Source organism: Rhinopithecus bieti, unplaced genomic scaffold (genome assembly GCF_001698545.2).
Source record: "Rhinopithecus bieti isolate Rb0 unplaced genomic scaffold, ASM169854v2 scaffold_42745, whole genome shotgun sequence".
NCBI classification, from domain to species: Eukaryota; Metazoa; Chordata; class Mammalia; order Primates; family Cercopithecidae; genus Rhinopithecus; species Rhinopithecus bieti.
In genome coordinates, this window is record NW_016819184.1 from 6,853,191 (window position 1) to 6,864,262 (window position 11,072).

The 11,072-nt window shown below is 41.6% G+C and overlaps 1 protein-coding gene across 2 annotated transcripts; it reads right to left on the reverse strand.

Moving 5' to 3' along the window:
• Positions 1-86: 86 nt before the first annotated feature.
• Positions 87-10,226, reverse strand: PSTK (phosphoseryl-tRNA kinase). Of its 2 annotated transcripts, XR_001882662.1 has the most exons (7): positions 9,582-10,225; positions 7,215-7,506; positions 6,769-6,967; positions 4,086-4,161; positions 3,506-3,599; positions 2,974-3,141; positions 87-303 (listed from the first exon to the last, which is right to left on the reverse strand). XR_001882662.1 is itself a non-coding variant. In XM_017858664.1 (6 exons), the coding sequence occupies exons 1-6, from the start codon at positions 9,906-9,908 to the stop codon at positions 104-106; spliced, it is 1,188 nt and encodes a 395-aa protein (XP_017714153.1). In that variant the 5' UTR covers positions 9,909-10,226; the 3' UTR covers positions 87-103. The 2 variants fall into 2 exon arrangements, 1 of the variants encoding a protein (XP_017714153.1); XM_017858664.1 differs by lacking the exon at positions 2,974-3,141 and having other exon boundaries at positions 9,582-10,226.
• Between the last annotated feature and the right edge of the window lie 846 nt (positions 10,227-11,072).

Below are 11,072 nucleotides of genomic sequence, written 5' to 3' on the forward strand. Positions count from 1 at the left end.
CTTTGGCATTCTAGACTAGAAAACATCGTAATACAACACTGTTGTTTCAACAAATTTGCAAAAGCTTACCAAAATGAGACATCTGATTGGCAATTCAGAAATTTTAATGCTGCTTTGAAAAATACTTCTGTACAATATTATCTTTCTCATAATGAAAAAAAGAAATGACATCTGATATGTCAATGGTTTGCTGAAAGCACAGGTATTTTTTGTTGCCTTGTTTTAGGTCTTCCAAAAACTCTGCTTTGAGCTTGTTAAGTTCTTCTGCTAGAAGCTTCAAGTTGTGAGGAAGCACTTGTTCATCTAAAATAAAAAGATATTCTCAAATTACTTGTAAATTAAAGTAATCCGGGGTGTCTGATGACATTAGGAAATTAATTTGATTACTTTAAACAAACCAGTTAGATTCTACAAATAACTGCAATTGAGTTGGTGTAATATATAGAAAAAAGGTCACAATGTGATATTCAAAAATCATCTGAAACAAGTCAAAGAATTTAAATAACTTGTTAGGAAACATGTGAGCAGAAAAGACTAACTTAACTTGAAAGGGACTTTTGTTGTTGTTGCCAAGAAAATCAAGACAGCTGACTTACTACCTTACTAAATTAAGCATAAAGGCAAAACAGCAGAAATAGATGACAATTTAGTTTTGAACCTGATAAATAATATCTAGAACAGTAGTTGTCCAATATAACTTTCTGCAATGATGGGCCTGTTCTATATCTGCTTTATTCAATACAGCAGCCACTAGCCACACGTGGGTAGTGTTACTGAGAAGCTGAACTTTATTTTTTTGTTAGCTTTATTGGACATAATTCACATACAGTTTACCCATTTAATCTGTGTAATACGGTGGTTTTTTTGTATATTTGCAGATATGTGCAACCATCACCAGTTAACTTTAGAACATTTTCATCATCTCAAAAACCCATATCCTGGTGGCTCAAGCCTGTAATCCCAGCACTGTGGGAGGCCAAGGCAGGCAGATCACCTGAGGTCAGGCATTCGAGACCAGACTGGCCAACATGGCAAATCCCCTCCTCTATTAAAAATACAAAAATCAGCGGGTCATGGTGGCACATGCCTGTAATCCCAGCTACTCGGGAGGCTGAGGCAGGAGACTACTTGAACCCAGGAGGTGGAGGTTGCAGTGAGCCGAGATCATGCCATTGTACAACAGAGCAAGACTCCATCTCAAAAACAAAGCAGAACAAAACCCCATATCCTTTAGCGATCATACTCCTTACCACCTTCCCTTCTGCCCATCCCCCAGTCTCTAAGGAGCCACACAACCACTGTCTATCTCAGGATTTCCCTGCTCAGGACATTTCATATGACTGGAAATAGACATATACTTGGTCTTTGGGACTGACTTCTTGCACTTTGCATCATGTTTTCAAGGTTATTCCACATTGTATAGCATATATCAGTATTTCATTCCTTTTTACGGCTGAATAATATTTTGGTATGGGTACACCAAATTCTGTTTGTCAGCTGACACGTGGGTTATTTTCATATTTTGGCTATTATGAATAATGTTGCCATAAACATATGTGTACAAGTTTTTATGTGAACATGTTTTCATCTCTCTTGGGTATACACCTGAGAATGGAATTGCTGGCTTGCGCGCTAACGGAATGTTTGAGGGACTGCTAGCTGTTTTCCAAAGCGGCTGTACCGTCTGACATTCCTAACATATTTCTACACATTCTCAACAACACTTGGGTGTTTTAATTCTAGACCTCCTAGTGGGTGTGAAGTGCTATCTTAGGGTTTTGATTTGTATTTCCCCAGTGACTCATCATGTTGAGCATGTTTTCCTGTGGTTATTGGCCATTTGTATATCTTCCTTGGAAAAATGTCGACTCAGATCCTTTGCCCTTTTAAAAATTGGGTTGTGTTTATTATTGAGTGGTAAGAGTTCTTTATATATTTTGGATACAAATCCCTTATGAGATATATTATCTGCAAATACTTTTTCCCATCTATGGCTTGTCTTTTCACTTTCCTGATGGTAGAGGAACTGAATTTTAACTAAGCACAGATTAAAACTACTACCTTCCCTCACCAAAAAAAAAAAAAAAAAACACACACACACACACACACATATGGCTCTATATCTGTACGTTTTTAAATGGGTGTGATATGAGTGATTTGGGCATAACCGTACCTCCCACAACCCCCCAGGACCTTGCTTCATTTTATAGACAGAAAAGAAGAAAAGCAAATGGTTGAGTGAGAAGTCCTGGAACTTTTTTTGTTTTAATTATGATGCCATTTCTTTTCTGGTCCTGTTTCTCAAACTTTGCATTGTAACCCATTAGTAAGTGGCAATCGGTATTTTTCTAAAATGAAATCAAGTAGAACACAGAGTTCATTAAACACGTGAATGTGTTTTGTGAAACTTGTTTCCACACATGAGGTTCGTGTACTGGGTTATATCCTGGGTTACAATATAAAATCAACTTATAGATCATAGTTTTATACAAATTCGAAAACAGTATGGCTGGTTTCCTTTTCCAATGTTCTAAGCTTTTGTAAAGGTAATAAATGATGGTGATGCAGGGGAGCAGAATGGGAAGCACAGACTGGAACTGGATGTAATTCTGGACCCCAGGTTACCCAAATATTTAGTAGCTGTTCAGCCTTGGACAAGTTACTTGTTCCTCTATGAACCTCCATTTCCCCATTTGTAAAATTATACCTACCTTATAGGACTGTGAAGATTAGAAACAGTATTTGTAAAGCACTTAACATACAGAAAGGTGCTCAAAAAATGTTCGTTGCTGGTTTTAAAGATACAATTTTAAATATAGCCATACAGTATTCAAGACCTAATGGAATTGTGTAAAACTCTAGTTACCACATATTTCATCTATTATATAAATTCTGGTTTATAATACATTGACTTTATTCAAATTCCATGCTGATCTTACACCCGGCCTCTGACTACCTCTCCCACTTTCTTACCTCACCCCATGCTCAATGGCCTCTTCTCTATTCCACAACACTCCAACCAACCTCTGGGCTTCTGCACTTGATGTGTTCATTGCCTAGAATGATCCTCCAGATATCTGCATGGTTCGCTCTTTCCCATCTTTGCTTAAATGTCATCTCTGAGAAGCCTTCCTGATTACCCTGTTAAAAATAAATCCTCCCATCACTACACTGCCTTACCCTACATTTTCTTCAGAGCATGGGCGTACACTCATGTAATTATGTTTTGTCTGTCTCCTCATTAGAATGTTCTGCTCCCTGCCGATTGCCCAGCATCTACAGTAAGGCCTAGGACAATAAGGCAACTCAGTAAAAATTTGTTGGATGGATGAACACTCAGTTCCAGAGTCAGAAGTTTTAGTTATATTTAGTCGAATTGCATAATTAAATTGAAAACATGATGTGAATATTTATGACTGAAAACTAATAAACTGAGTATCAGGAATACAAGTAGCAGTAGAAAGTCACAATCACACCAACTCAACACATAACTGACACATCATACCTTTTGCTCCCTTCATTGTCTGAGATACAATCCTTCGGAGTGTCTGATCAGCTTTATGAAGAACGTTAGTTGAACAAATAATTCTATCTGTCTCCTATGTAATACAGACATTGTTATTAGAAGTCACATAGTTTTATAAAATAAATGGCTAAAGCATGGGTCACATGTATTTGAAGGGACTAAAAGAAAAGTTTAACTGGCTTTTCTGTTATTCTTCCCTACAAGAGTCCAACCAAATCAGATCCAGTGGTTAACTGGGTTCCAGCTAGGGCAGTGATATGCTGGTGAATGTCTAATAACTGACTGTCCCAGAAAAAAACCCCAGACCTATCTGTAGTGTTTGCCAATTTCTGTGGTGTAAACATTCCTACCAACAAAACATCAACAGGCTCCAACACTTTTGAAAGTTTTCAATCGGCTTTGGCCAGCCGGCATGAGCTGCCAACAGTGAGTGCTGGTGAGAGGCCAAGCCAGTGACAACGCATCTCTCATTTCGCTCACATTTTATATTCAGCTCAAAAGATCTTCCTACAAAAAGCTGTTCCTTCTCATTTACATTAAATCTACACTGGAAGTTTACCTTTTGTTCCATATCGTCCTCAGCATATTTTACTGGATTTTCCAAAGCAGTGAGCAATAAATCAGTCACCTCCAGGCTACAGAGAAAATGGGATAAAATACAGTAGATCCATATATCCAACATCTGACTTTCAAAGAACTTGTATTTATGAATATTAAACTGAATTCTAGAGGAATGAAACTGCTATAACCCAAGATCCTTAACAAAAGGAAAAAAACTAAATGATTTAGAAGCTAGCTTCTATGTAGAAAATCCAAATGCAGTAGCTCAAAACAAATGATAAGCTAAGGACCCCTCATTAAAAAATACCAATTTCCTAAGACTCATGTCAATAAGCTTTGAAAAGTCATTCTCCCTTCCTCTCTTAAGGCTGAACTGGGGGCCACAAGAGATCAATTTTATTCCCTACGGAAAGATGCTTGGTCTTTACTTTCTGGCTCCCGCTTATTTACTGGATATGGATGAACAAAGTTTCTCACTGAGCAAAGTCCATGAAGGTTTCAGGTAGAATTCATTCACTGATTTAACAAATATTTATTGAATGTCTTATATGAAAAATACTGTACAACCACGTGCTGAGCTGGGGGCGTAGCAAGATCCTTGCCTTTGCCAAGGCTGATAATGTAATAGAGATATAAAGCAAAAAATAATTTCAGATGGTGGTAAGTAGATAAGTGAGCAAAGACAATGAACAAAGTGACAATGATAAGAGTGACAGGGCAGCCCAACTAATGTCCTTTGCTTTAGTTAGGATGGTCAGTGAAGGCAGCCAAGTATCAATATGTGGGAAGGGCAGGGGGGCAGCAAATACAAGGGCCCAAGGGCAAGAACCAGCTCCTTGTGTTCATGCAGTAGAGAAAGGCTGAAAAGAAGGAAGGAGGGAGAGTGGCAGAATATGAAGTAGGAGAATTCATCTGGGTTAGAACATATAAGTTAGGGTAAGGAGTTTAAATTTTACTCAGATTATGGGAGTGGCACTAAAGAGTTTTAAGCGAGTGAGCTCATCAAGTTAAAGCTCAGCCTCAAGATGATCTTCCTCACACTGAAAAGAGCCCAGGTTCTGGAGTGAGTGAGATCCCACTGGGTCCAAATCTTGGCTCTGCCACTTCCTACCTGGGTATATTACTTTACTTACCTGGGCCCCAGTTATCCCGTCTATAATATGGGGATGATAGTTTCTACCCTTAAAGGGTAGAAAACTACCCTTTCTTCCCATCAGGTGGATGGTCTCAGGAGGCAGTGCCCGTGGCCTCTGGCCATTCCTCTGTACACAGGTCTCAAGAGGACAATCTAAAAACAGCTGGTTGTGAGGACTGAATGAGACCATATATATAAAGTGTTCAGAACTAGGAGAGAATTTGAGTTTTAGTGTCTATTTAGCCAGTGATCACTAGCTAATTTTCATATCCATGCCCTTTTGTTCTATTTAGTCTGTTTGTTTAGAGACAGGGTTTCACTGTCACCCAGGCTGGAATGCAGTGGTGTTATCATAGCTCACTGCAACCTCAAACTCTTGGGTTCAAGTGATCCTCCCTTCTTGGCCTGCCAAGTGCTGGGATCACAGGTGTGAGCCACTTGTTTATAGTCTTAAAAGAGGTAGAGCATAGCAAATATATTTTTAAGGGAACTATAACCTTAAGAGAAGATTCCTAAAAAGAATTGCAAAAGGAATTATAGACACTGTTCCCAATATAACCCAAAATTTAAGAAAATATTAGCCAGGGGTGGTAGCTCATGCTTGTAATCCCAGCAATTTGGGAGGCCAAGTCGGAAGAACTGCTTGAGGCCATGAGTTTCAGACCAGCCTGGGCAACATAGTGAGACCCCGTTACTACAATAAATTAAAAAATTAGCTGGGCTTGGCAGTGTGGGCCTGTAGTTCCAGTTACTTAGGAGACTGAGACAGGAGAAGTGCTTGAGCCCAGGAGGTCAAGGCTGCAGTGAGCTGATACCAATCCCTCGTGGACAATATGTAGGAACTAAGGGAATGTGAGCAATATACCTCTAGAACTGCACAGTCCAATACAATAGCCACTGGCCACATGAGGCTATTTAAGTTTAAATTAATAAGTTAAACTACAAAATTCAGGTCATCAGTGACACTAGCTACTTTTAAGGGCTCAACAGTCAAATGTGGCTAGCAGCTACCATATTAGTGCAAATATAGAACATTTCCATCGCCAGCAAAGTTTCTGCTAGAAATATGCTGCTCAAGAACTTTCACGACATACGTAATGAATGAAATGCATTAGACAGCACAGCCTATAAGCCTCACATACAAAAGCAATGTAACGATGGTGAGCTCTAAGGCAAACAGGACCCAATACCAGTTGCACTCTTTCACAGATTTCTTTCTATAAGAAAACTACCCGGCGACCTATTTAGATTATGTATTTTAGCAAGAGAATCAGATGTGTTCTCTGAATTTCCTGCTCCAACTACTGAAAGACAGTGTAATCCTAACAGTTACGAGCAGACATTTGCAAATAAACTTGGGTTCAAATCTCAGCTGTCATTTACAAGCTCAGTGATTCTGGACAAACTAAATTTTCCCATTACACTTTTGGCTTCCGCACAAAGGGGGAAATAATGTCTCTCCAATGCCTGTGTGAGGACTAACCAAGCCTGACCATGAACCTGGCACAGGGGAGCATCCAGGGAGGGAGGACTTTGAGTGGAATACCTGGCCTCCGAAGCACATGATGGACTCGGAATTGTGAGGCTGTTGTGTTCCCAAGCATTTTTCTCAGGGTTGGGCTTTTCTAGCTTTCTTCCCATCAGGTGGATGGTCTCAGGAGGCAGTGCCCGTGGCCTCTGGCCATTCCTCTGTAAACAGGTCTCAAGAGGACAGTCTAAAAACAGCTGGCAAAAGCCCAGTGAATCTGAAAACAGTTTAAAATGACAGAATTACTGGTATACTACTTTTCCACAATATGAAATAAACATATATTAGACAAATTACGACAATGATAGTAGGAAAAACTCCATTTGCAATACTGAACATCTAGCTTTTAAAATTAAGTCAATCTACATAACCTCCTAATCAAGTTAAATTCTCATTGAAGACAATAGTGTTTTTGATATGTGAATAAGAATCTCCATGTGTAAGAAAAAAAAAGTTTTAATTACATTTCCGAGCCAGCTGGTAGACTTCATATCTCATACTCTGATAATAAAAATTGTCATCCAAAACCAAAAACAAAGGTCTAGAAACAGCAGTTTTTGTTAAGAGGTAGCAAGACTGGGCCTCATATGCTGCAGAAAATATCAGATCTTGATCCTTTAGGCAGGTTATAAAATCTTCCCACATGGCTTCAGTCCTGCTGGGTGGGACAGACATCTGACACCCATTAATGACAGCCATTAAGAAGTATTCCAGGTACTTCAACAGTTCCTGTCGAAGCAATTTCCATTGGGATGGCTACAAGAGACCAAAGAATTGCAATTCATATTAGGCCACTAGGGTGGTTGGTCATCTGGCCTCACTGCCACCCTGCCCCATATGAAAATTTCACCTCACAATATGGAACCATTTGTCTTTCTCTAACACGCCTGGTTTCTTATGACTTTCTCATGACCATTCCTACTGCCTGGAAAACTAATGATACTAGTGCTGTGTAAAGTTTTCTCAGACTCAACCATGCAGAAGGCAGCTCAGCCTCTCCCTTGCCCATCATGACTCCCCATTCTATACATATATCTCCACTCTGGCAGTGCTTACACAGTTTAAGCATTTGTTTATGCTTCTCTCTCTGCCAGATCACTGTCCATTGTATACTCAGCCTCCAGCAGAGGGTCTGGCACCTAATAGGTGCTCCAGAAATGTATATTAAATGGATGACTGACTGAATGAGTGAATAAATAATTTACTTATCATCCAAGAGAAAGGTGGAGTCAAAATCGGCATCCTACCAAAATAGCCTGGCTCAGATATAATAATGCAGGTTTTCCCTTGAAATGAGAAAGGTAGTAGACAGCAAAAAGATCAGGTGAAAAGTCCTTGGGTCAAGAAGAAAAGACCTCAGGCTAACAAGTTGATATGGGATGGGGAAAGATGGAGGAAACAGACTGAGGGGAATAAACAGCTTGAGAATACAAGTAATCTTGTGCTGGTCAAGGGCTGTGGAGAATCCTGACATAGTTAAGAAATCTAAGCTGGAGGGAAAACGGGAGGACAGGAGAGTGAGAACTCTCACTTGCCTGCCCATGCCTTACCACCACTGAGATTACACTACATACAACAAACACATCAGCTAAACCCACTAAATTGGAAACACATATCACTTCCTAAGAGGTGAGCAGATGAGTCCCAGTTTTTGTCCATAGGAAAAGCGTGGAAAAAACAACATAACACAAGTGAAGGGAAAGCCAGCAAATACAACAATCCCTATCGACAACTTTCAGCTGTCTCCCAAGTGGTGAAAATACTATCATCCAAGTCAATCCTGTGCTATCCCGACACTGTACTTACTTCGCAATTAACCAAGAATGAGAAAGTAGATACACTTTGCTGGAGAGCCCATGCACCAAATGTACTGTATTTATATATACTTCAAGAGTGGAGTCACATAACATTTGCATTTGATTTCTATAAATTCATCTACATTAGGCATTAAACAACAAAATAATGATGCTAAAATTTCAGAATATTTCAGAGTATTTACTCAAGAGTGAGCATGAGATGAGAGAAACGAATGTAATCTACTCTTCCCCCACTGGTCTCAGTTTCCACATGCTTCTCCAAGAGGATGTATCTCACTGTGCTGTGAGACGAGGAGGGCTTAAAGAGATGTACTTGGAATATACAACTTGTTCCGTAAATACAAACCCATTACTTCCTCTGGTGGTCAACTAAGAAACAGCCATCTTTCCCAAAGCTGGCAGAGGCAGATTGACTTTGAGATGAACAAAGATTAAGCTTCATAGGTCTGATAATGCATTTGTACAGCCTCTTTCTATCGTTCTGAGGGACCCTAGCAATTCTGTTACTTATAATTTGTATTCTTTTTCTTAAAGAGGATTCCTCAAATTACAAAACCTGAGCCCACTCGTAGCTAGACGTTTAGAGCTTCTTTCCCTCTCCTAAGGAGAAACTTCCTAAGGAAGTTTCAAGAGTGCATCTGACTACAGGGGCTGTCCACCTTGCACGCTGACTCGAGAACCTGACCCTGTCTTAAGACTCAACTGTATAGAATATACAATATATACATGCATCAAAACTACAGATAAGCCTCTAAAATGCATCGCTCTAACCGTTGGCTTTGTAACTACTTTATGACACATTTCTACAGCCAACTCATTCACCCTCTGCAGTAACTATGTTAACCCAGCTCCACTTTTCTCGAACTTCACCTCCCACACCAAGCACGGTCTAGCGTGCAGTTGGCGCTCATGGCAAATCACCCAGCACCGAGTGGACTCGAGTGGACTCGAGTGGTCCGGCCCCGCCCCGCCCCGTCCCGCGCCGAGGCCCAGGCCCCGCCCGTCCGTGCTGACCGCCGGTCGCGCTCTTGCCCCGGCCAGAAACGCGTCGGGCATGACATCATCATACGCGACGACACCAACGGCCCAACCCTGTTCCTGCCGCAGCCGGTGGGCGAGGGCGCGTGCGAAAGTCGATTTTCCTGCCGCGGGGAGGCCGCAGAGGACGCAGAGGACTCGTTTCCGCGGCCCGTCGCTGCAGGTTCCTCTGGTGTTCTCGGCGGTCTTCATGCTGCCCAGGGAGACCGGAGGAGGCTGGGAGAGTCGTCTCCGGGCCACCGTCTGCCCAGCGCGCATGCGCAGCCTCTCCGCCGCCTGCCGGCGCAGTAGAGGAACTGGCATGGCTGGGTTTCCGTGCGGCCCCAGAGGCACCTGCTCCACTGGCGCCCTGCTGCTCCCGAGGACACTGCGTTCCTAGCTCCTGGACATTCCCAAGGAGTTCCAGAGTTAGGATTAATCTTCAGATAGAATCACCCTCCCTGTCTAAAGTTGCCAGCCAGCAGGATTGGCGCCTCAGTTTTATTAGGATGAGGTCTTTCTGCTCAGGAAAATCCCAGAAGAGACGTTGAACCTCCAGCAATCTTTAGAAAATAAGTTGCTGGAAATCAAACAATAGGAGGCGAGGCTGACAGTCCGACCACCGCACTCCTTTGCGGTTCCCAGATGTGAACAGTCCAAGGGCAAAGTAAACATTCGTTATTGTGCCCTCACGCCACTAGTGGGCAGCAAGCGTGAAGAAATATGGTCAGGAAAGGCATCCATAGACCTCAATTCCAGTGCATGCAGGCAGAGAACAATAGGTGTTTGTGTTAAAAAGTAATACTAAGCTATGGAGAAGTATAAAACAAGTTTTTTTGTTTGGGGGTGTGTTGTAGAAAAATTGAATTCAGATAATAGTTTTTTGTTTTTTGAGACAGGGTCTCACTCTCTCGCCCAGACTGGAGTGCAGTGGCCCCATCTCAGCTCACGGCAACCTCTGCCTCTTAGGCTTGAGGGATTCTCCTGCCTCAGCCTCCCGAGTAGCTGGGATTACAGGCGCACGCCACTACAGCCCAACTAACTTTTGTATTTTCAGTAAGAAGAGGGTTTCATCATGTTGGCCAGGCTGGTCTCGAACTCCTGACCTTAAATGATCCACCGGCCTCGGCTTCCCAAAGTTCTGGTATTACAGGCGTGAGCCACCGCGCCCGGCCCAGATTCTAGTTTTAACCTTATATTTTAGGGGATAATTCCTTCTTATCTGTAAAGGGTATGTTCAAAATGTGAAGAGGTGAGGACAGAATCAGTGTATACTGGGTCAAAATATGACCAGTAACCTCCATAACCTGCTAAAGCTGATATAATTTGTGATTATAAAGCACATACAAATAATCTTTTTCCTTTTGGATTGAAAGAGCAATGAGTTAAACTCTTCATTTCATGACATTTTATCATTATTGGTCCAGTATAAGGTCCCTCTCCTTAATTTGCCCCTCCCCTACTTTTTTAAGAGACAGGGTTTTGCTT

Excerpts from the sequence above, each read along its gene's own strand:
- PSTK (XM_017858664.1), bottom strand. The coding sequence starts at position 9,908 with ATGCCAGTTCCTCTACTGCGCCGGCAGGCGGCGGAGAGGCTGCGCATG. Across the intron at positions 4,162-6,768 it reads TCATGTGCTTCGGAGGCCAG|CCTGGAGGTGACTGATTTAT; the intron begins GTATTCCACTCA and ends TTTTCTCTGTAG. Across the intron at positions 304-3,505 it reads GACAATGAAGGGAGCAAAAG|ATGAACAAGTGCTTCCTCAC; the intron begins GTATGATGTGTC and ends TTTTTATTTTAG.